A 26,354-nucleotide genomic window follows, 5' to 3' on the forward strand; every position below is an offset into this window, starting at 1 on the left:
AGGTCACACTAGGACACTAAAGAGACCTTTCTACTGATTCTGAAAAACACCAAAAGAAAGATGCCCAGGGTCCCTGCTCATCTGCGTGAACGTGCCTTAGGCATGCTGTATGGAGGCATGAGGACTGCAGATGTGGCCAGGGCAATAAATTGCAATGTCCGTACTGTGAGACGCCTAAGACAGCGCTACAGGGAGACAGGAAGGACAGCTGATCTTCTTCGCAATGGCAGACCACGTATAACAACACCTGCACAGGATCGGTACATCCGAATATCACACCTGTGGGACAGGTACAGGATGGCAACAACGACTGCCTGAGTTACACCAGGAAAGCACAATGCCTCCATCAGTGCTCAGACTGTCCGCAATAGGCTAAAAGAGGCTGGACTGTGGGCTTGTAGGCCTGTTGTAAAGCAGGTCCTTACCAGACATCACCGACAACAATGTCGCCTATGGGCACAAACCCACCTTCACTGGACCAGACAGGACTGGCAAAAAGTGCTCTTCACTGACAAATCGTGGTTTTGTCTCACCAGGATGTGGTCAGACTCGCGTTTATCGTCAAAGGAATGAGTGTTACACAGAGGCCTGTACTCTGGAGCGGGATCAGTTTTGGAGGTGGAGGGTCCATCATGGTCTGGGGCAGTGTGTCACAGCATTATCGGACTGAGCTTGTTGTCATTGCCTGCAATCTCAACGCTGGACGTTACAGGGAAGACATCCTCCTCCCTCATATGGTACCCTTCCTGCAGGCTCATCCTGACCTGACCCTCCAGCATGACGATGCCATCAGCCATACTGCTCGTTCTGTGCATGATTTCCTGCAAGACAGGAATGTCAGTGTTCTGCCATGGCCAGCAAAGAGCCCGGATCTCAGTCCCATTGAGCACGTCTGGGACTGGATCGGAGGGTGAGGGCTAGGGCTAGGGCCTTTCCCCCCAGAAATGTCCGGGAACTTGCAGGTGCCTTGGTGGAAGAGTGGGGTAACATCTCACAGCAAGAACTGGCAAATCTGGTGCAGTCCATGAGGAGGAGATGCATTGCAGTACTTAATGCAGCTGGTGGCCACACCAGATACCGACTGTTACTTTTGATTTTGCTTTGTCAATTTTGTGAATCAATAAAAAATGTTAATCAGAAAAAGAAAAGGAGGAACGACTCAAAATGAATATATGTGGTAATCAGTATTATGCCACAAATACAGTTGATTGAGCTTAACTTGTGTTGAACCCTGGAATATTTCACTCAAAATGAAAAATTCTGGTTGTGTTCTGGCTGCTCTTTGAAAATGAAAGTAAATGGTGACTTGAATGGGGGGTTGCTGAAAATCTTCCTGTCTTAAATAGCTCTCTCATTTCCATTTATGTAAATTCAAATATGGCATGGCAAATTTCTTGATGCATCATATTTGAATGTAGAATGACAGTGAGATTTGAAAACCACAGCAGAGCAGAAAATGTTCAACAATTAAGCAGTTCTGTGTGAGTAACACCAAAATTTAAATTGTTACTCATTGAAACTTGATGACTTAAGACTTAAATTCGTTGGTGACTTCAGAAGACATGGGATGTAGCACACAAGTGGTATCGACTACTTTTATGAATTTTTTTTTTGTTGTCATTTTTGTAGCTTAGCCATTTTTGGAAAATGACAGAACATTTAATTTTCATTGTTTGGAAAAGAGCAGCCAGGACATTGTGCAAAATAACTATTTTTGTGTTCCATGGAGAAGAAAAAGTCGTATGGTTTTGGAAAAACATAAGGTTGATTAAGTGATGGCCAAAAAGTAATTCACCTTTTTTGGGTGAACTGTTTCTTTAAAAAATAGTTTTATAAGAAGTTCTGTTGTCAGCTCATAAAATAGTAGTTTTTTCAAGTGGTATTACAATTAACTTACAGATCCCATTGAGATCCACAAACAGAAGCTGGCATTATGGTTCAATCATCTTCCACAAGAGGAGAGGCAGTTTGGTGGCTACTTTTCTCCTGAAACCATGCATGTGGAGCCACGGATTCTAGAGCGTCATCCAGATAAGGATAGAGGCCTCTCAGTTAATCTCTTTAAGACAAAGACAAATGTATCTACATGTCCCTCTTTGTCTATGGAGCAGCTCTTTGAGCCTGGTCCTAATGGAAACATGGCACGAGGACTAAACGTTTTACTATATGGGGCCGTTGGCACTGGGAAAAGTACTGTTGTCCGTAAATTGGTGCTGGATTGGTGCGATGGATCTGTCTTGTCCCAGTTCAAACTTGTGTTGCCCTTCTCCTGTGAGGATCTGTCCCATTTATCCAAACCAACATCCCTTCGAGACCTTGTGGGCAGGAAATACATGCACCTTCGCAAGACACCTTATCTTAGTGGAGATAATGACATGGCTAAGGATGTCCTCTTCATCCTCAATGGCATGGAGAAGATGAAGCTGGATTTTCGCATCGGCTCCACAGAGTTATGCAGTGATCCCAATGAGGCTCTCCCATCAGGAGCTGTTGTCGTGAATCTACTTAGGAAATACCTCCTACCTGAGGTATGTGAACTCTGACCTGACATGTTACATGATATCATTATTCAGATTCAGTTGTTTGTGAGTTTGCTAGTAGTAGGGTTGTCACGATACCAAAATTTTAATAGTTGATATGAATGCGAGTAAAAGTTCATAATTGTTAATACTAATTTTAATAAAACAGTAAAAACTGCTATTCTGATGAACACACTCTTTCATTTATAAAGCTAGAAATATAAATATTAATTTATATAGTATATATTTATTTTTTGCAGTCTATCAGGTACCTATTAGGCTGCATTTACACTGCAGGGCCTAAAGCACAGATCCGATATTGTGACACAAACCGCCTGTTTACATTAACTTTAGACATAACCGACTGTTTACATAATACCATGCCAAAATGACTTTGACAAAAAAGTGCATTTGAGCATTCATGCATGCAGACACATTAATATACAAGTAAATTTTTTGTCTTAGTTTTATGCAACCAAATTTGAGATGCAACCCAAAAAAAAAAAAAAAAAAAGGTGTTTAGGAAAAATTGTTGCTGGCTTTGCTTGTAAAGGTTTTTTGTTTTGGCATGAAAAAGAAACAGAATTAACTAGCTATTCATTAACCAGAGGCACGAGTGCTGTTCAATGAGCCTGCTTACAAAACCACTTTTGAGTGTACAGAACTGAACTTTGTTACATTTTTTTTATTTTCTTATTTTAGCATCAACTTTGTACAAGTACTTTTTACATCCGTAGCTGGTGTATCACCATCATTTTGTGACGTTATTTGTGTTACCTTAACTTTAGATTAGGGCTACAACGGTACACAGAATTCACGGTTCGGTATGTCCTCTGTTTTGGGGTCACGGTTTGGTTTCGGTACAGCAGGAAAAACAAAGAATCTTTCACAGTGGCTGATGGGCAGCAAAGTAAAGGCTCATTTATACATGACTATTTCTTCAACGGAATTACAACACAAAACTTAAGAGCCTCTTATATGCACGTTGTATAAAAAAAGAAGTAAAAAAAAAAAAAAAAAAAAAAAAAAGTGCAATTATAAATAATTGTAACAAAATTTAGACATTAGCAGTGCAGATTTCCGTTTATTTGCCTATCAGAGGAGAGGGCGGATCATTTAGCACTGACAATGTCCCCTGCTGGACAATTACTACAATAATACACTACAGAATTGCTGAAATGCTTTCTTGTAGGAACTTTATAATAAGGCTCAAGCAAGTTAGGCAGATGCTTAAATCTGGTGTTCTCGACGACCGATTATGGTCGCATATCTGCAGCAATAAATACTCCAGTGGCGTTCGTTATCGCTTTAACCCTGTCTGAGCTTGCAGCGAGAGGCTGCTTGAACACCATGGCGAGACTTGCACAGGCTGTTTATGCTTTGCTCCCATAAGCTCAAGTGACACATGTGGATGATGTCGGAAAAATGAGTGATAATGTAAGATGTGCTTCCTGAGATATAACGACTTCGGTGAAACAGAGCCGACACAGCCTTCGTCTTGTTCACTACTCGTTGCCCAGTATTACTGTAGTTTACTGCGAAACCATAATGCTCTCAAACAGATTTTAGAGATGGCGGTGGGTCTTCAACCTCTGGCTTATTTAAGTCAGACATGCACTATATTGCCAAAAGTATTCGCTCATCTGCCTTTAGACGCATATGAATTTAAGTGACATCCCATTCTTAATCCATAGGGTTTAATATGACGTCGGCCCACCCTTTGCAGCTATAACAGCTTCAACTCTTCTGGGAAGGCTTTCCAGAAGGTTTAGGAGTGTGTTTATGGGAATTTGTGACCATTCTTCCAGAAGCGCATTTGTGACCATTCTTCCAGAAGCGCATTTGTGAGGTCAGACACTGATGTTGGACGAGAAGGCCTGACTCGCAGTCTTCGCTCTAATTCATCCCAAAGGTGCTCTATCGGGTTGAGGTCAGGACTCTGTGCAGGCCAGTGAAGTTCTTCCACACCAAACTCACTCATCCATGTCTTTATGGACCTTGCTTTGTGCACTGGTGCGCAGTCATGTTGGAACAGGAAGGGGCCATCCCCAAACTGTTCCCACAAAGTTGAGAGCATGGAATTGTCCAAAATCTCTTGGTATGCTGAAGCATTCAGATTTCCTTTCACTGGAACTAAGGGGCCAAGCCCAGCTCCTGAAAAACAACCCCACACCATAATCCCCCCTCCACCAAACTTCACAGTTGGCACAATGCACTCAGACAAGTACCGTTCTCCTGGCAACCGCCAAACCCAGACTCGTCCATCAGATTGCCAGATGGAGAAGCGTGATTCATCACTCCAGAGAACGCATCTCCACTGCTCTAGAGTCCAGTGGCGGCGTGCTTTACACCACTGCTTCCGACGCTTTGCATTGCACTTGATGTATGGCTTGGATGCAGCTGCTCGGCCATGGAAATCCATTCCATGAAGCGACCTCTGCGCACTATGCACCTCAGCATCCGCTGACCCCGCTCTGTCATTTTACGTGGCCTACCACTTCGTGGCTGAGTTGCTGTCATTCCCAATCACTTCCACTTTGTTATAATACCACTGACAGTTGACTGTGGAATATTTAGTAGCGAAGAAATTTCACAACTGGACTTGTTGCACAGGTGGCATCCTATCACAGTACCACACTGGAATTCACTGAGCTCCTGAGAGCGGGCCATTCTTTCACAAATGTTTGTAGAAGCAGTCTGCATGCCTAGGTGCTTCATTTTATACACCTGTGGCCATGGAAGTGATTGGAACACCTGAATTCAATTATTTGGATGGGTGAGCGAATACTTTTGGCAATATAGTGTATTTATATTTTGTTTCGTTCCATCACATTGGGAAAAATAGCAAGTTAGCAAGTATAAACTTCACATGAATTTATCTGATCTGCAGTTTCAAGTGTACTGTGGTTCACTCTGTTCTGTTTCCTCCCCATCAAGGGGTGGGGGAAGAAAACTAACAAGTGATAAAGAAAATATTAACCCAAAAAAATGTATAAAATTAAAACGTATATTGAGGTCTTCACTCCTGTCCCAGCCAATAACAACCACACACAGGCTGCAATAATAGTGATACGTTTATTTTTTTTATAAACACAAAATTAAGCATTAAGACTTCAAGAGGGGACCAGGCCAAAATAATAAACAAAAGCAGTCTAGCTGATGGGAGGCACAAACTACTTACCCTTACAAATAAAGAAATAGAAAATTAACAACAGAAATCTAGTCGCACTCCCTATCTAGCCATAAACAGGAGAAAACAGGGTTAACAACAAAAAGGCATCCACCTCTCTACTGCTTCCATAAATGTTAATGGGTGGAAATAAGCACACACCCAACAAAGGACTTTATACTCACAAGGTTTAAAGCAAAGTAACTGTTTACCATTGAATGCAACTTCAAATTCTTATTAACAACAGCAACTAAACACGAGAGCAACACATGCTGGGGCAGGAGGAAAGAGTCTCCTCTAGCTGACTTTCCACCTCAGCTTTATCCACATGTTCTCATGTTGCACCAATCAGAGCAGCTCAGCACTTGACCTTAATCATTGGCAGCTGATGTCAATTAATCTGGTTGGGAAAATGTCAGAGAGAGAACACAAGGAAAAACAAGACCGACAACAGAAAATATACAAACACTATATAATCAATATACATCAACCGCTACATCCACAGATGTAACAAGGAAATAAATAAAGTCCTGGGATGTAACACACCCACCCTTACTTACAAGCCAGGCCTTGCCACCAGCAAAACAGGACTTGTAACCATTTTTATTCACCCTCTTACCTTTTAACTTTCAATATCATGTTTGTGACATAATCAAGTCTTACGACGTCGATCAGGAGTACGTACAGCATAGTTAGTGTCATTTAGCTTTTTCTCAGCTACGTATGGACCAGAGAATTTCACTTGCATGGCCGAGCCAGGAACAGGGAGTAGTATTTAACATAGCATCACCTGGTTGGAAACTGCGCACAACACTTTGCTGGTCATAACAGGCTTTCATTTTAGAAAGAACTTCAGCAAGATGGGCCCTAGCAATATCCCATGCCTTGAAGTTGTTTGCAAAAAGAGTTCACATAATCCAAGATAGACACTTGTGGGGAATCTTTGGTTAGAAACTGCTCACTTAAGAGTTTTAATGGCCCTCGCACTGTGTGACCAAACACAAGCTCGGCAGGACTAAACCCCAGAGATTCCGCACTGTCCCCCTTAGAGCAAACATTAACACAGGTAACCCCTCTGCTCAGTCCTTACCACTCTCTACACACTAGGTACACATCATCGACTTGAGAGTCTGATGGAACTGTTCAAGCGCCCCCTGTGACTCTGGATGGTATGCGCTTGACAACTGGTGTTCCACGCCCAACTCTTGTACCAGTTGCTCAAACACACGAGATGTAAAATTTGACCCTTGGTCAGTTTGAATGACCTTAAGTAAGCCAAAAATGGAGCAGAATCTGATAAGCTCTTTCACTACTGCCTTGGTTTTGATAGAACGCAGCGGTATGGCTTCAGGATAATGGGTGGTTGTACACAATGCTGAAAATGTACTGATGACCTGATTTGGACTTTGGCAGTGGACCTACACAGTCAAGGTTAAGTCTTTCAAAGGGTTCTTCCATGATTGGAATGGGGTGCAGAGGAGCTTGTGGAACTGTCTGATTGGGCTTTCCAGCCACTTGACAAGCTTGACATGACTGGATAAACTTTGACATCGCAGATTTTAAACCGGGCCAAAAGAAATGTCTGATGCGATAAGTCTTAGTTACCCCAGGGTGACCAGAACATACATGCTCATAAGCCAGCTGCAAAACTTGGTCATGGTAACCAGAAGGCAATACAATCTGATATATTATGTGACGATCATCAGCATCTTGCGGCTTCCACCAACGCACGAGTATGTCATTATCTCAAAAATAACCGTACATTTTGAGACTGTGACTTATCTCGTCAAATTCGGGTCTGCCCTTTTAGCAGCAGCTAACTGCTCTCGGCTTACCTTTTTATGGGCTGTTGGTTTGGGCTGGAAGGCTCAGCAGTTTCCAGATGCTGGGGTGTAAAAAAACATTTTTCCCTGAGTAGTTAGGAATGAATCTGAAATGTCAACTACATTTCCAAATTTTTGTGCTTGAGCACGGGTTACGGCACAAGATGGAAAATCAGATGAAAACTGTTTGGAGACATCAGTTTGGTCATAAGTGTCAGGCTTAGCAGACACAATGGTATGAGGAAAAACCTTTCCACCAACTAGGTCACTACCTAATATCATGCTCACCCCTTCAACCGGCAGCTGCGTACTCCCATTTTCACAACGCCTGTAATGAGTTCAGTGTTTATGTACACATGATGTAAAGGTACTGAAATGCAGCCCAATTCCACACCACGAATCAGCACATCACTGCCTGTATATGACTCAACCAGAAAAGGTAGCACTCTCTCCAAAATTAATGACTGCACGGCCCCCGTATCTCTTAACATCATAATCGGTCTAAACTCAGGGCCATTGGAAAGAGCTACTGTGCTTTCCATCACAAATGGATAAAAAGTAGTTTGCATGCAAGAATGATCTGCATCGGAAACAGAGTTTTTGCTTCCACGCTTTGCAATCTGAGATCAAATGGTCAGGGTCAAGGCAGTAAAAACATACCCTTTTACCCGCAGCATTTTTCGGGGACAAATTTAGAGTCATGGCTAGGTTTAGAAATACTAACCCGCAGCGATTCCTTACCTACTTTCTCACCCATTGATGGAGTTTTAACAGAACACACAGACAGAAACACAATTCTGTGGGTGAGCACGAATTCATCAGCTAAAACCGCCGCATCAGAAAGCTTAGATACTTTCTGCTCATTTAAATGCACTACAAGACTTTCGGGCACACAACTCTTTAAGACCTCCAATAAAACAAGCTCTTTCAGGTCTTCAGAAGTTGTAGTTTTGCTGGCTAAGCACCACTCTCAAAAAGTGTTCTTTTCTCGCTTGTGAACTCCACAAATGTTTGTTTGGCTGATTTTGAACAGGCTCTAAATCTCTTGTCGATATGCCTTGCCACCAGCAAAACAGGACTTGTAACCATTTTTATTCACCCTCTTACCTTTTAACTTTCAATATCATGTTTATGTGACAGACTCGGGTCATACGACGTCGATCAGGATTACGAACAGCATAGTTAGTGTCATTTAGCTTTTTCTCAACTACGTGTGGACCAGAGAATTTCGCTTGCATGGCTGAGCCAGGAACAGGGAGTAGTATTTAACACAGCATCACCTAGTTGAAAACTGCGCACAACACTTTGCTGGTCATAACGGGCTTTCATCTTAGACTGAACTTAAAGAAATTAATAATAAAGAAATACGTCCTGGGACGTAACAGTTAAGTTTTGGTTCCGTGTGGTCCCGTGTTGCTCCGCAATCTTTTTTCATGTTAGTTATACGCGGTTTGTGTTGTTCGTTATTTGTTATTTTAATATTGGCATGCTAAGATGTGTAATCATTCCTGTGACTATGTGTACCTTACCGAAGGCCCTCTGTCCGTTCGGTTCAGCACGGATACATGTACCGTTGCAGCCCTAATTTAGATTGATGTTTATTGCAACTAACAGTTTCTTTAAAAGTTTCATATGATGAATTGGTTTTACAGGCCAGCATTTTGCTCACAACAAGACTGTCTGCTGTGGACAGAGTTCCGAAAAAATATATAAACCGCTATGTGCAGGTCTGTGGCTTTAATGACCCTGATCGCCAAAGAGCCTACTTCACAAGCAGACTCTTGCTACAGAATGGAGAAAAGCCAGGCAAGACTGCTGAGACCCTTATAGAGATGCTGTATTTAAATCTACAGCGAGAGAGTCAGTTAGCAACAGCATGCTTCTTGCCATCCTACTGCTGGCTTACATGCGCCACTCTTCATCTACTGCATTTTACTGATGTAAAAGCTCCAATTAGAACACTTACTGGCATCTACACAAGCTTCATGAGGCTCAACTTTGGAGGAGAGGTGATAACTGTGGATGGGAACGTATCCTCACAAGAGCAAGAGAACTCACTCATGCTGTATGTGGTCCGCACTGTAGGGCAGCTGGCTTTTGATGGCATCACCAATAAGCGGACATCCTTCTCTGCAGAAGAACTGGAGCAGTGGGTCGGTGGTAAGACCAAGACGGACGAAGAGCTCCGGCAGCTGGCGGTGTTTCGCACAGATGTTCTTGACTTCTTCCTGGTGCCTTGCAATGATCATGGAACAAATCTTGAGTCTGGTGAAAGACGCTATGCATTTGCTGTCCCTGCCATGCAGGAATATCTGGCTGCTCTTTATGTTGTACTTGGCGAAAACAAAAGTGTCCTTGAGAAGTTGACAAGGCAAGTATCAGAGGTCTTTGGGCAAGCCAGCGAGGACATCACAAGCTTACTGAGCATTTTGTCTAAAGTCATACCTTTCCGGATCTTTGCCATTTTCAACTTGCTTAAGTTGTTTCCAAAACTCTTCGAGCGAGTCAACAGCCACAGTAAAGGACGGATCGCTAGCACCATGGCAGCAGAAATGTTTCGTTCAGAGGATAGCTTCAATGAAGACATTCTGGACCAAGTGGAACAAAGTCTGCTCGGTGTACACGGTCCCCAACCACAGCAGGAAACTTACACCAGGGCCTTCGAACTCTATCCTATATTCATGGGTGGACTTCTTCATTATGGGAACAGGAGGCTGTTAGATCAGCTTGGATGCAACATCAAGAGTCAGACAGTTGCTCAGATCACTCGCGCACTCAAGAAACATCTGATCAAGGAGAGCCATAAGAAGCAGCCGCCAGAGGAACTGATGGACCTGCTGGTCCTTCTGTATGAGTTCCAGAACCCTCGGCTTACAGCTGAAGTTTTGCAGTCCATCAAGACCATCAACCTGTCTACTGTGCGCATGACCCCACTCAAGTGCTTTGTGCTGAGCACGGTGCTGGGCTGCACACGCTCTAGCTTCCATCTGGATGAGCTCAACCTCTCCTCCTGCCACATCACTCCAGAGTTACTGCAGATGCTCTGGCCAGCCTTCAATCACACTTGCATCCTCAAGTGAGACTTACGTTCATCATTGTGTAAACTAGTCAATGTTTGGCATGCTTGGAACATTTAGAGTTGTGCATAAAATTTGAAACTATTGAAGCATACTTCTGAATTTATGGCACAAGCTTTTTGTTTGACTTTATAAGCTCTTTAGATTTCTCAAATAATCTGATTTGAATAAATTGAAAATTGAAACTAAAGTAGTTCATAGTATACACTCTAGAGCAGTGGTTCCCAACCCTGGTCCTGGAGTACCCCCAACACTGCATGTTTTGGATGTGTCCCTTATCTAACACACCTGATTCAACTCATCAGCTCATTAGTAGAGGCTCCATGAGCAGAATTGGGTGTGTCAAATAAGGGAGACATCCAAAATGTGCAGTGTTGCGGGTACTCCAGGACCAGGGTTGGGAACCATTATGGCATCACGATATCATAATTGGATAGCGATTTAAAACAACAGCAAACTAGAAAGAGAGACCCAACCTGCCCTTGAGTGAAAGAATGAATCTGTAGGTTAAGCTTCAAACTCTCTCATGCTCAGAAGTGGCTCTGACCGCACTGAGAAACACCAGTCTCAGAGTTTGCGATTATTTAGATGACCTGCTTCTTCATTATAGAGTGTAACAGTCTGGTTCCAGAAGTAAAAAATCCCATTTATTTTTTCCATAGGGGAATTATTAATGATCAGCTCATAAACAGACTTACCGTGAGATCCAAGGTTGTTTGTTAATCAATGGTATATACTCCTATGCTATTAGTCCATATTATTTCAACTTCATATTTAAAAATGGTGTTTATTAGCATAACTCCTGGTGAAAAACTACACTTCCCATGATCCTGAGAAGGAAGAATCCATCAATCAGAGAATCACGGCAAAAGTGCCTCACAGTGACCGCCCACTCCAATGATGCACTGTGAATGACACAATCGAGCCGGACTCTCTGCACTCTCAAACTACTGATATATTTGTATATATCTGAACTTTTAATCAATAGGTTTTTTTTTCCCCCATCATTTTTAATGTGATTACATCATTCACAGTGCTTCATTGGATTGTAGTTAATTCCCTCATTAAAGTCCTTTAGAATACAGTATTGTACCTGTGTCTTTTTGTCTGAATTTCTGTTTTTTTTTTTTACTTCAAAGCTTATAATCTCATGATTCACATCAGAGCTGGTTGTTTGGTTCATGGCTTAGAACTCTTTTATGAAGTACTTTATGAAATCCCAATGGGAAAACAATTATGGGAAAAATAGTTCCGGAACCAGGATGACTGAAAAAGTGGGCGAGCACTGTTATGCTCTATTAACCTGTAGGATCTGATATGAATACAAAGAAGTAAATACAAATATCAACACAGGGATCTAAAGTATTAATACAAAATCGTGAGTAGAATTATTGCTATATATCAATATACAATTGATTGTATCGGCACAGCCCTAAAACACTCACTTCAAGTTTTATGAATAACCCAAATGTTCTGAATTTACAGCATTTTGTTGATTTAAAGTGACAGCATGAGTATTTGTTGGTACTGACATTTTAATACTGTAATGGATCTCTAACAATGAGTTTTACTAGATTCAATTGTTGATTGTATAATTTGGCAAAGTTGCTTTGCTTGCAAAATACAATATTTCCTTTGCACATTTACCTCATTAGTTTTTGATTTTCTGCCTGGGAAATCGACAAACTATTGGCATGCGTGTGTATTTTTGATTGTTGTCTTCTCCTACTGTCTTCAGTCTCCAGTTTAACAGTCTGGGTCCAGAGTCCTGCATTCTTCTGCGAGATCTGCTACTTGAGCCCAACTGTACAATTAAGTCACTAGAGTAAGGCTACTTTCAATAACTCATAAAGTACATTGTACTTTTACTTGTACTTTATATTTGTAGTTGAGGTAAGTAATAAGATATAGTTTTATACAGAAGACTGATTTAAAAATTGCATATGTATTTTGTTCACCAGTAATAAGTGCTGAAACAAATGCTTTGCATATGCAATGTATTTATTTTGCTCAGGAATGAAAATAAGCATTTAAAGTGTTAGTTCACCTCACAATGAGGGTGAGTAAATGATGACAGAATTTTCATTTTTGGGTGATTTATCACTTTAAATTCTTGCACAGAGTGGCATGGAATCAGTTGATATACTGTATCTGTTTGTGTTTGTAATGGAAAAAATGTTTCCTGTGCCTTGTGTATGAACTTTCTGTTGCTCTGATCACAGGTTGTGTGATAACTACCTGTCGGACACAGGCATCAGTCATCTACTGGATGCTCTGTCTGGTAACCACTCTTTGCAGCAGCTGTCTCTGATGCACACAGGCCTTGGGGACAGTTCAGCACAGCTGTTGGCTGAGAGACTGGGTCAGCATGATAGGTTAAAGGAACTGAATGTGGCCTACAACAACATAGGAGACAGTGCAGCTCTTAAACTGGTCGATGCCTGTCGAGAGCACCCCAGCATCCACACAGTACAGTGAGTACAAAAATACATGCATAACATTTGAAGGGTTATGTCGACCTTTTCATAGTCCAGTCCAGAGATGTCAAAAGTACCTGTACTTCAGTACCAAGTCCATATTAAAGTATTGTTAATACTGACTGAATTTTGTGTCCGGGTAATGTTTGTCGTTATTTCTTAAACTTAAATATTTGAACGTTAAAATACTCACTTTTTCAAAAGTATAGCCACAAGACATAAACAATATACATGTAAACATAATTTTAGTGTGATAAAATAACTTGCTAACCTTATCTGTGTAAAGTTACAGCCAATTTTACAACTTCGTTGCCATGATTATTTAATGTCAACAAACCCTAAAATTACTGTAAAAATTAAAAAGAATTTTATCAGGAGAATTAATAAAGTGCTTTCATAAAATTATAAGCTTCACATTTTTGCCTTTAAACACTGTAAAAATTGGCCACATTCACTTCCATTGTAAGTGCCTCACTGTAACCTCCATTTTAGCTTTTTGATTTTAGGGAGGGTCGAGTCCAAATAAATGTTTGTGGTAATCAATATAATGCCACAAATTCTGTCAGTTGAGCTTAACTTGTATTGAACCCGGAATATTCCTTTTAAGATGCATTTTGGTGATTGATCACAAATGTACCGTTACACCTGTTCATCTCTTTTGTCCACTTGTGTTCAGATTTCGAGGAGAGAGTCTCTGATTTCATGAGGACATACATCAATCTTTAAGTCTGTGTATTACTGAATGATAATGAAGAGCAAAAAAGTGTAAGACTAGAAAGAAGGCGCTAAAAACAGGTGTGCAGTTCTCTTAATTATTCACAAACATGACGTTTAGAGCAGAATTTATTTTAGTGCAGTACCTGTTACTGAGCTTCTAGTGTGCATGCTGCTCATATCTGTGTCCCTGTTGTGCATGTTCATCAGTTCATGCATTCGTTTTTTTAATTTTCCGATCGTATGCTTATTTCCCTTTAAATTCCATTTAAATTTGCACCATTTGCAAAGGAAAAAAAATATGAAAACAGCTGAAAACAATAAAACAGTGAGTAGGGAGATGGGTTATGTTGTTATTTTCTAATTATTTTTGTCTCTTGCTACTCACTGCTTAGCTCTCTTTTTTCAACAAACATGAAAGAACGCATTGCACCTGATTTTACACTTATTTGTGCTAATTTGCAAAGAAACGAATAACAAAAACAGCTGAAAATAATAAAGAGAGTGGGTAGGGAGATTTGGGTGAAATTGTATTTTATTTTTTAATTATTTTTTGTCTTCTGCTTCCTAATACCTTGCCCTTCTCTTGCGCTCTCTCTATATTTAATTGGTTTTGGTTCATAATGGTCTTTCACTCATCGGGACATTGCACACACCTTAAGACAAGATGTCTAGATTTCAAGCCGTTTTGTCATAGCGTCTGGGACTAGTCTCAGCATGTCGCAAGAGTGCGCACACAATAAGACCATTCGTCGTGAGATCTAAGACTTCCTGTTGCACACCAGTCGCAGACAAAAAAAATCAAAGGAGTCGAGCTTGAGTCATGTAGTGTAAGGTAATCGGACTTTGTCAAAATTTTGGATCTGTACATCACGTCTTGGTGTGTAAATTCTGCCTAATCGACCTGCCGCTCTCTATTAAAGGGATAGTTCACCCAAAAATGATTATTCTCTTATCCTTTACTTCACATTAAGCCATCTCAAACTCATATGACTTTCTACTGCTGAACACAAACAAAGATATTTTGAAGGATGTATGAGGTGTTTTTGACCATGCAGTGACCAAGTCAATGGGGCCCAAACTTTCAAGCTCCAAAATGGACATAAAGGCAGCATAAAGGATATCCATACAGTACTCAGTTGGTTTAATCCAATATAATGGTCACTTTGGGTGAGAAACAGACCCAAATTACATCCGGCCCTAATGGAACACAGTGCAGGCTTCAGGATGCTTATTCTTATCTTCAGATATTGCTTGCTTATAAATTAAACTGATTTGATGTTAATAGATGTTTTATAATTCCTCCCAGTCTGTACCTGAACCAGCTGACTGATGTGGGCAAACAGTCACTGTATGAACATGGTTATCCTCGGGTGAAGGAGGGCCGGCGCGTGAAGGTTCTGGCTTCAGTGACCGAGGGCTCTAAAATCTCTGAAGACTGGCACCCCATTCTGAACGTTATTGGGAAAAACTCCCTTTCCTGGGAGAGAAAGCGTGTACGTGAGCAACTGCTTGTCTTCTTGAAAGATCTAGAATGGGGTCGGAAACAGCACCCGAGTTTCTGGAAGAAGCTGCACTTCCGGCGAGTGGAAAGTGTTGTGAGGCAAACCCTGCGTATACTGGAGAAGAGCAGTGATACAGGAACAGGGACTGGTACAAAATAGGAGAAAAAGGAATTAGTGACTCATTTCTCAAAGGGTATTCTTTGCCTCAATATTTTCCAGTGATCTTCCATTTGTTAAATGTTAATTTGATTGTTTATGAGTATAAATCTGTTTTGTGTTGTGTGTCTGTTAACAGCATGTCTGGACGTCATTATAAAAACACTGTGACATTTGCATTTTATTTAATTGTTTCATTGAATATTTGGTACTCCAAAATATGTTGGGTCACTACTTGAAAACTGGTGCTTGTTGCACATTGGCACACGTTTGTTGCCATTTCCTATGCATGCGTGTTCAGGTGCTTTTGTTATGATAAATTAAGGTATGGTTCACACTTCCCACAGTCAGACTTGTGTATACATGGTCAATATCTTCAAACAATGCTTCAGGGTCAAATGGTATTTTACAAGGTGACAAGGTGTAAACCTGAAAGCCTCATGATATACTTCTGCAATAGTAAAATATCATACTGTTTTTTTGTCTTAATTTGATCTGTGATTTAGATATTTTTTTATATGAACTTGCATATTTCCACTGAAATGTGCTGTACAGTCACAGCAAAATGTTAAATATATAAATATGAATAAATGTCCTTCTATTTAATCGCAGTTTGTCAGAGTTTTTTGTCTCACTTTTAATGTTGTATTACTATCATAATATGCTGCTTTCTTTGACATTTCTACTGACTCAAACAATCCGGCTTATCAAAGGAGATTTATAGACTGGATCTTACATGTGGCCTTAATTACAGTTAATTGGCCATGATTATGTAATATTGTCTTCAGATCTGATGTTGTTAGGCTCTTGCAGAGGTGTTGTCTCATAAACCAGAGATTAAATATTAATCTCTAGTGTTATTGTGGTGGAAAAAGGAGGAGTCATACTGACAATACCGCTTACCTAATGCTTAAATTAAATGTGTACCTTGCACCCTCACCAAGCCAAGGGCTCAGCCAGCAGGATCATGAGATTCAACACAGGTAATTTACCACTGTGTGTGTGTGTGTGTGTGTGTGTATATATATATATATATATATATATATATATATATATACATTGTTCTCCATTGCATTGATTGATCAGCCTATAATGTAAGGATCGGGAAAGACATTTTAAATAACAGCATTTTACAAAGTGGTGAAGATCTACAATTTCTGTTTTGAACATTTCTGTAAAAATGAGGCACACAAAAATTAGACATATATATATATATATATATATATTGGAAATGAAATTGTAATATGTTTGCAGTGTCATAATTGTTGGATCATTATATTGAAATGAGCCATAATGGGATGCAAAATCCTACAATTACTTGAATCCGACCATTTGGAACATAATTTTAGAAAATTGAGTGACTATTCTTCAACAGTCAAATAAAGAGGCAAATTACAGACAGAGTAGGACTATAGTAATTTTCTTTAGGTTTTTAAAATGAAAGTAGAGACTAAATTAGCTCTGGACTGAATCAGCTGAGGATTTTCCATCTGAACTCTGAACTCAAGTCTTGTCTGCATTGATTGGCATTGATTTCAGATCATACAGTTCCTGGAAGGCATATTATTCTTTATTATTTTTAAGTAAAGCAGCCATACATTTTTCATTAGGCAAAGTGTTATTTTGATCCATGATATGACTACTTTGGTTATCTAGCCATGTATCTTGGAGTCTTCAGTTATTATAATAGAAACAAAGCCATTGCCATGGAAACTGGTCGGTTTTGGACCAACATGAATTGGCATGCTTTCGAATGCAAAGGCTAAGCATTAGAAAAACACAAATCTAGAATCTCTTAAGCAATGTCCACAATAACGTTAGGAAACTGATAACTTAAACAGATTAGTGTGGATTTGGCCTAGAACTGAAAACATCAGTAGTATTATAAGGAAAGTATGACAGAGAGTACACCTACCATCTTTGAGAGTGCTGCATGTGTGAGCGCAGAGACCATAGTTCCATTGATCCAGATCAGTCTGTCTCCATTCTGGATCCCTGCTCTTTCAGCTGGACCTTGAATCACTGGGTTAAGACGATAATGTCCTCGCTCACCTGCTCTCACATATTGAAGAAAATGAACCAAGACTGTCACTCAATGTCTGTGATTTTACATATTGCACACAATCATTTCAAAACCTATGTTTTCAAGAGCATTTTGGAAAAATAGAGTTGGAAAGGCGATTTGGAAATACATGATGTCGGGTTAATAATAACTCCTTAACTGGGCCAGTCACGCACTATTGGACAACAGTTAATGTTAAACTGTATAAGTCTTGTTAAATAGTTGAATAGTTTGTGACATGTTTGAGTTGGTATGGATTATGATTTTTTATTCTGTATGTTTTTTAATTGTAGAACCATTGGATGCTACAGAGTTACCAAAGTAAGTCCAGAATGTTTACTTTTGTACTTCTGAAGAGCCTACATTTAGATTACAACTTAAGCAGTCTGGTTTACCATCAGTAAATGACCATACCTTTGGTTTGTTTACATAAAACATGTACAGCCTGGTGCATTTTTTTTTTCCTCACAGGAAATTCACCTTCAACCCAAAAGAAGGCATTGACAACCCAGCCTTAGTGATCTCAGATGACACAGGTAACTCTCAATCTATAGCAAAAGTTAATCACTTTCAGCCAATAAGCAAACTGATTAATCATCATGGAAACCACTGAAAGAGATGTTTAGATTTCAGTAAGCAGTAAACCAATTCTAAGTATTGAATAAAATGTCCCCAGAGCCTGAAGTGCGTCCGCGGTTGTGTATTCTGAGGCGGGAGGAGGGTCAGGGCTTTGGCTTCTACCTGAGCAGGGACACTGGCTGCAGGGGACATGTGGTGCGCCGGGTGGAGCCTTGGAGCAGTGCAGAGCGCAGCGGGCTGGGGGAGGGAGACCGTGTGCTGGAGGTCAATGAGGACTTTGTGGATGACAAGGACCACTTGACTGTGAGAGCACTTCCTCATTCAAAACAAGATCTCTGTGTTCTGTGAATTAAATGCATTGCCAGTGGAAAGCAAATGACTTTGCATCGACAAATCTGTTTTTATTTAACTTTCTTAAAGATTAAAGGCCAACCAGTATTGCTTTTTTTAGGTATGAAATGAATTATTTTTATGTTTAAGTGTCTGACAACAGATATGCAGAAATTATTTTAAATTATTGTTTGACACCATTATCTCTGCTGAAACAAAAATAGCAAAAACCAGCCTAAAATTGTTTAAGCTGGTGTCCCAGCTTGGCCTTGCTGGTGCTCATCTGGGTTATTTGGTCGGCAAGCTGGTCTCCCGGCCTGACCAGCTGAAAAGTGCCCAAAACCAGCCAACTAACCATTCAGAAAAACCAGCAAAGACCAGCTAATGCCAGCTTTCAGCAGGGATAAATGTCATCAGGGATCATACATCACTAACCTCTAAGGTCGAAAATTAGGCAAGGAACACATTCAGATATGAAGTTTACCTAACGGTGAACCTGTTATAGCACTGTGGTGTAATGACAAGATGGCAATATTTATAGCTATTCCCAGTATTTAAGAACAATTTTCCAATTGGAAAATTTTTAATATTAGTAAAAATATTGTCAAACCAATTATCTAAATAATTATCTTAAATGATCTTAAAAAATAAAAAATACAATAGTTCCCACTAAAATGGCAGACGTTTTCTAATTATATGAATCCTGCATAATTAACATGGACATCATCATCATCATCATCATCATCATCACATTTTATTGAATATACTGTAGTCCAGCCTTACATATTCAGTCTCCTAAGTGTAAGTGCTGGCTGTATCCTGTGCCTTGATTTCAGGTGCTGCTGAAGGTGCAGGCGTCTGGGCTGCAGCTGTATCTGTTAGTGCTGAGTGCTCAGGATTATGAGTTTGCAGTATCAGATAGAAGAGACCTCATGTTGCTTGCTAGGACTCACTGTGGAGAGGGCTGTTCTCGCCCACGCTTGTGTCACATTAAAAAAGAGCCTGACCATGGCTTGGGCCTCAGCATCATCCCTATTGAAGGTAGAGGCACCGCCTCAAACCTTTCCTGCTTCATAAAACATATACGTTCCAAACTCAAAGCTAAGACATTTTTTAATTAAAAGTTTAGGCCAACTAATTGTCCAAGATTTTAAGATTTCCTTCTAATTAATAAAAATTTTCACCAGCATTGCAATAAGAATGTGGACTTTTTATTTATTTATTTATTTATTTATTTATATAGGGTCAGTACAAAAACATGATTTCAGCCAATAAATTAAAAGAAGTATTGTACATTGATAATATTGCACTAATTTGCATCGCGGGTCCCTAGATTGGCTTATTTCCCTACAAAATACTAAACAAAGGAAACTAAACATAATTGACATTTTTTTATTTAACTATACTTTAAAAGTAATTGAGGTTGCTTCCAAAACTGGTAACATATAATAAAATGAATTAGACCGAAAGTTTATTATACTTAAAAATGAGTACAGCTTTTCCTTTAAGCCAGCGCTTAACCATTACTTTAAAAGACTTTATTCCAGAGTTGAGAGCCCTTTACAGAAAAAGCCCTTTGCCCTTGTGTTGCTCTACAATAATCAATCCTACGGTTACTGAAGAGAGCATTATTCTGAAGAGAATAATTTGTATTCAAATTCACATTATAAACACAAAAGTCTTATAAAATAATTTCACTCTGTCTGCAAGATACTGTTCCACTGTGTAACTATGTATTATTTTAGTTTAGTTTTTATCATTAACCACTGCAATCCTGAGTGGCAATGCAAAAATACATTTTAATATTCAAGATGTAGTTTTCAATAATGTATTTTCTAGATGTGGAGTCATTGCTCTAAATCGTATATTTGGTGACTAAATGGGCAAATAACTTGTTGAAATGGATTACATAGATTTTCTCTATTAAAAATGGGAATAGTTCAGTTTAAGCACTTCTTTTACCAGATTTCATTTCAAAGAAAATATTCTAAGAATCGTGTATACTTATTAAAAGGGGTAACCCTGTGTGTCTTGAAAGTAAACCCAATCTTGAGTAGGCCTGTTGTTTAATTAGTGCATCCAACATTTTTCTGACTTCCAAGTGCACTTAAAGGTGAACATTTCCCTTATGAAGATATATTAAAGAAAGTAGACAATCCATAATGTATCTCAGCAGCAATGTTTCAGAATGTATAGCTGATCAGTGTGGACAGTCTTGGTTCATTTTCTTCAATATGTGAGAGCAGGTGAGCGAGGACATTATCGTCTTAACCCAGTGATTCAAGGTCCAGCTGAAAGAGCAGGGATCCAGAATGGAGACAGACTGATCTGGATCAATGGAACTATGGTCTCTGCGCTCACACATGCAGCACTCTCAAAGATGGTAGGTGTACTCTCTGTCATACTTTCCTTATAATACTACTGATGTTTTCAGTTCTAGGCCAAATCCACACTAATTTGTTTAAGTTATCAGTTTCCTAATGTTATTGTGGACATTGCTTAAGAGACTCCAGATTTGTGTTCTAGATTCTTCTGCCTTTATTGCTCCATCAGGTGAAGAAATGTGAAGACCATGTGACTGTCTTGGTAATTGACAGAAGGGGTAAAGAGAGCTATACTCGAAGGAGATTACCCATAATTCCTGCTTTTGCCAAAACTCATAATCTTCCATACAGACCAAAAACACTGCTCCTAACCCAGGGACCGCAGGGCTATGGGTTCCTGTTAAGGCAAGAGAAGTTATCATCTGGCCGTATTGGTGAGAAATCACTCAAATAATCTATCTACAAATGATTCTTATGTGGTAATTTAGTCAAGGAAAGAAATACAGTATGTGCTAAACACATGGTAACACTATTTTATCATAGAGAACATAGAGCTGTTCAGTCATTTCGTCAATTTGTATGCCAACCCGGAAGGCCAGTTCATCATATGTTTCCTCAGAAATTTCCAATGGGCTGGAATTGCAGCTTTCAATTTATTAATAAAATAATGACTGTGGTAAACATTACTTGAAGAGACTTTCAAGTATTGTTCTACAACATAAAATATACAGTAATATCTTTTACGTGAATTTGAAACCATTGTTTGCTTTATAAATGTGAGATGCTTACAGGTTGCTAAATGAGGACTACAAAGGTTGTCCAATAGTGTGCAACAATGCAGCCCACTTTCTGAGCCATCTGGGTTCTGGAAGTATTTTTCCCATTCATTTTTTTGCATAGGGATTTCATAAAATCATCTATATTCGAGTTGTAAGCCTTGAACCAAACCAATCAGCTCGGTTAATCACAACATCACAAATGTTGTTTTGCAACAAAAAAATATTTGAAAATCAGACAAAAAGACAAAGGTACAAGAATGTGTACTTATCGTCTTTTACAAGGGCACAAAATACAATCCTATGAAGCAATGTGAATGATGTATTGATTATATTGATTTTAGGTTGTTGATTATACAGTAAGTATAGAAACAATATATTTAAAATGTATTGCAAAATATTCCAACAGGTAGAAATAAACAAGTAGTTTAAGGGTTAAGGTACAACGACTTGGTTACATCATTCACAGTGCAACACTGGAGTTGGCGTCACTCCTAGGCACGTATCGCTGGCTTAGTTGGCTGCGGCTCTCTGATTAGTGAAGCTTTCTCTGCTAGACCATGGGTAAACCAAGACATTCCGCTATCTATCAAACACAATTTTTAAACAATTAAGTTGACAAGGTGCTAAATAAGGACTACAACGGTAGTCCAATTCATCAAGCATGTAAACTCACAACCTTGTGGTAGTTGTAGTCTTTATTCAGCAACTTGATAGCAAGTAACGTAACTTGCAAACAATTAAGTTGACAAGGTGCTTAATAAGGACTACAATGGTTGTCTAACTCGTCAAGCACATAAACTGACATCCTTGTGGTAGTTGTAGTCTTTTAGCAACTTGTTAGCTAGCAAGTTGGTAACAAGGTGCTAAATAAGGATAACAATGGTTGTCCTATTTGTCAAATACGTAAGCTCACATCCTTGTAGTAGTCTTTATTTAGCAACTTGTTAGCAAATTGTGTTTATAAAAATGGTTTAAAATTTATATTTAAGGTATGACTGTGAGTAATTTAAGTTGTGGAACAAAACAAGAAGTCTCTTCAAGTAGTGTTAACCACAGACCTTATTGTACTCATAAAATCGCAAACTGCTATTCTAAAAAATAAACACTGAAAATTCCTAATTCCGAAAATTCCAGGTTTTAAGTTTACAAACTAAACAGCTCTGTGATATTTTTGCTATACAGCTCACATGCTTCGAGAGATCGACCCCTGCAGCCCAGCTGAGACTGCAGGAATGGAGGATGGAGAGCTTGTGCTAGCTGTAAATGGTGAGCAGGTGGAAGATGCAGAGCATGAGGACATTGTCAGCAAAATACGGCAAAGCGGCCAGCAGGTCACCCTAACCACCATCTCCATCGCTGGCAGAGACTACTACACACAGGTGCATATATGCATGCTCTTGCTCACATGCTCATACAGGGCTGGGCAGCACTGATGAGAGGGGTAATAACATTCAGTTCCCGAACAGCTGCTGAATCAACATTTTTTTCTTCTGACTGACGTCATATGACCCTGAGGGCTAACCAAAGGGCTCGCCTCAGTCTCCTAGTTCTTATGTTATACACTTAAGCAGGTGTGCTTAAAATGATATTAATCTAGCGTGAATAGACATGGACTCCAGGGAATGGGTGGGGTCGCTCTGACCTAGATAATATAGGCAAATCCTTATTCTGTGTTGCAGCATGTGCTTGGGTTTAATCACTGAGTGAGTGTCCATTATTTTATAATTGTTCTGCTTGGCATTCCAGCTGAACATTTCTCCATTGCTGTTCTATGAAGACCATATTCCAAAAAGGGAACGGTTCCCTTCACCTTCTCATGCACATGAAGAGGCACACAGTACTTCGCCATGTCCTCGACTTTGTGTACTTCACAAGGAGGGCACAGGATTTGGCTTCAACTTAGGCTGTGTTCAGAATATGCCTGGGGCCTATATTGGCCAGGTACTGTTTCTCAGTTCAAATGTTTTTAACACTTTGTCTTAATAATATTTATTATCACTTTATTAATTATATTGTGAATTTCTGTTTGAAATCCAAACCAAAGCAGTCTGTAAGTTGAACTGGATAAGAGCATCTGCTAAATGCCATATACTGTACAGTATGTAATATTCATACTAAAGTGTGTCTTTTCTGCACCAACAGCGTCACTAAACAAAAGTAATGATCATTTAAAAAACAAAACAGGACAGAGTTGGTAAAAAAACAGTTAAGTCTAATCCCAAACACATGCCGTTAGTTGAGCCAGTTGCTATGTCAATGTTTGGGATGCTCAAACAAAGAACAGTGTTTTAATAGCACCACATAGCCACAGTGTTTATACTTTTTGTATATTATATACTATTTGTATATTATATACTTTTGTATACTATTTGTATATTATAAGTATATTAAGCTTTGATAAGCGACTTTTTTTTTTATTTAGAAAAAATACACTCTTTAGCTTTAATTGAGCTTTTCTCTACTGCAATGGCGGATTTAGGCATGGGCGACATGGGCAGTTGCCCGGGCACGAGGCATGCGGGGGTGGCATGAGGCACGTGTCTAAGCGGGTTTAGTCCAGGGCGCCATACAAGATAGAACCGCTACTGATCTACTCTGTTTAAAAGGTCTGGCAATGCAAGACAAGTGAAACTGATGTACAGCATGAAACATGCAATACTCCTTCTTCCCTATAGGTGTCGACTGGGAGCACTGGAGAGAGAGCTGGGTTGTGTGAGGGGGATGTAGTTGTAGAAGTGAATGGGCAGAACGTAGAGGAAGAGTATTTTGATGAAGTAGTGAGGCTGATCAAAAAGGGAGGGACTACTCTGAGACTTCTTGTCATGGAGAGACCAGGGTATGAGAATTTGAGAAAGACTGGACAGCCTATAAATTCAGGACTCACTATTCACAGTAATAAGGTGAGCCATGCTAAAACACTGGTGGAAACATACAGACATTTCATAATTTCAGTATTCATTTTAAAATGTGACTATTCTCTTCCAGGTTCCAGACATTTCACAAGACAATTTCGTATGAGACAGTATGAACTTGTAAACAGCCATTATGTAAACTACGAAAGATACAATTAGTGTAAAATTATAATTCTGCTTAAAGCAAAAGTTCACCCAAAAATGTAAATTCTCTCATCATTTACTCACCCTCATGCCATCCCAGATGTATATGACTTTCTTTCTTCTGCAGAATACAAATGAAGATTTTTTTGAAGAAAATCTCAGTTCTGCAGGTCCTCACAATGCAAGTGAATGGTGACCAAAACTTTAAAGCTCCAAAATGCACATAAAGGCATCTTAAAAGTAATTTATACGACTACAGTGGTTAATTCATGTCTTCTGAAGCGATATGATTAGTGTGGGTGAGAAACAGATCAATATTTGAGTCATTTATTACTGTAAATCAACAATTTTACTTCCACATTCTTTTGTTTTTTGGCAATTCACATTCTTCATGCATATTGCCACTCATTGGTCGGCCTGGTTAAAGGTGGAGATTTATAGTAAAAAAAAGGACTTAGAGAATGTTCCGGGTTCAATACAAGTCAAGCTCAATTGACAGCATTTGTGGCATAAAGTTGATTGCTACATAGATGTATTTAAAAAAAAAAGAAGAGGCAAAAAACTTGGTTCCAGTGAGGCACTTACAATGGAAGTGAATGTGGCCAATTTTTGAACATGAAAATACCCACTTTTTCAAAAGTATAGCCAAAAGACATAAACAATATGCATGTAAACATGATTTTATTGTAATAAAATCACTTACTAATCTTTTCTGTGTAAAGTTATAGCCAATTTTACAACTTCGTTACCATGACAATGTAATGTCAACTAACCCTAAAATGACTGTAAAAATAACTATTTAAACAACTTTACAGCTCAAATAATAAGTTTAACAAGAATTAATGCAAGTGCTTTTATAAAATTAAAAGTTTCACATTTCTGTTTAAACCCTCCAAAAATGGGCCTCATTCACTTCTATTGTAAGTACCTCAATGTAACCTCGATTTTATTTTATTTTTTTAAAGAAAAGGACGGACGAGTAGAAATACATTTTTGTGGTAATCAACATTATGCCAGAAATGCTGTCAATTGAGCTTAACACTATAACGCCGTTTGTATCAAATATGACACATAAAGTTTGACGGCTCCTGTCTCTCTGTTCAAGCTGAAAAGCCAAAAAACTTATGGTATGTAAGTTTCACATGTTAATGGCACCATCTAGTGGTTATTTGTGAAAAAAAGTGGTTTCAATGTTTATATCGATCTATTTAATATGGCAACGGACTTCTGGAAAAACATTATTCTTATGATGGGATAAATGACAGTAATGGTTATATTGTTACTGATATTTTAGAATGAGCATTTGCTGAATATAAGCAACTTGTGCTTGGATAACATTTTGTATATTATTTTACTGAAAAAGCATGTTGAAATTACACGTATCAAATATGATACAATAGGCTTTTGAGGTATATCTCTCAATCACCATTACATTACATTCATGGCCACTATAAAAAATAAATAAATAAATAAAACATCTATAGAGCTTTGAAAATTCTGACATATACTTTTTATAAGATATTTTTAAAGTGTGAACTAATATTTCTGTGTATTTTTTTATATGCGGCCTGCTCTGTCATTATAAAGATCTCATTATTTTACCTTTCAAGCTATTATGATGTCATCTTACCATAAGTTCCTGAGACCCATAGAAAAATGTTTTCCAATTTCCAATTTCCAATATAAAAGCATATTCAAATCTTGAGTTCATATTATTTGTTGACATCTCACCCTGCACAATTATATGTAAAGGGGTGATTTCATATTGATATGTTTGTTTAAAA

General features: G+C 39.0%; 2 protein-coding genes across 6 annotated transcripts in view; both read left to right on the forward strand.

The window, feature by feature from the left end:
- LOC127429867 (NLR family member X1-like) overlaps positions 1-16,046 on the forward strand; it is a 30,892-nt gene extending 14,846 nt beyond the window's left edge. For 4 of the 5 annotated variants that reach the window (XM_051679176.1, XM_051679177.1, XM_051679179.1 and 1 more), the window contains 5 exons: positions 1,900-2,528; positions 9,164-10,587; positions 12,327-12,413; positions 12,811-13,062; positions 15,089-16,046. In XM_051679176.1, the coding sequence (XP_051535136.1) occupies positions 1,900-2,528; positions 9,164-10,587; positions 12,327-12,413; positions 12,811-13,062; positions 15,089-15,443 (2,747 nt within the window). In that variant the 3' untranslated portion in view covers positions 15,444-16,046. Of the gene's footprint in view, positions 1-1,899; positions 2,529-9,163; positions 10,588-12,326; positions 12,414-12,810; positions 13,063-13,741; positions 13,861-15,088 lie in introns of all 5 variants that reach the window. The other variant, XR_007895365.1, reaches the window with a different exon arrangement.
- A 1,289-nt stretch (positions 16,047-17,335) lies between these two features.
- LOC127429676 (Na(+)/H(+) exchange regulatory cofactor NHE-RF4-like) lies at positions 17,336-26,321 on the forward strand. The gene is made up of 11 exons (XM_051678781.1): positions 17,336-17,414; positions 17,796-17,823; positions 17,974-18,038; positions 18,179-18,384; positions 19,248-19,452; positions 20,658-20,794; positions 20,965-21,169; positions 22,697-22,893; positions 23,261-23,455; positions 24,190-24,414; positions 24,500-26,321. The coding sequence occupies exons 1-11, from the start codon at positions 17,336-17,338 to the stop codon at positions 24,530-24,532; spliced, it is 1,575 nt and encodes a 524-aa protein (XP_051534741.1). The 3' UTR covers positions 24,533-26,321.
- Positions 26,322-26,354: the final 33 nt, after the last annotated feature.

This window comes from Myxocyprinus asiaticus, chromosome 39 (assembly GCF_019703515.2).
Source record: "Myxocyprinus asiaticus isolate MX2 ecotype Aquarium Trade chromosome 39, UBuf_Myxa_2, whole genome shotgun sequence".
NCBI classification, from domain to species: domain Eukaryota; kingdom Metazoa; phylum Chordata; class Actinopteri; order Cypriniformes; family Catostomidae; genus Myxocyprinus; species Myxocyprinus asiaticus.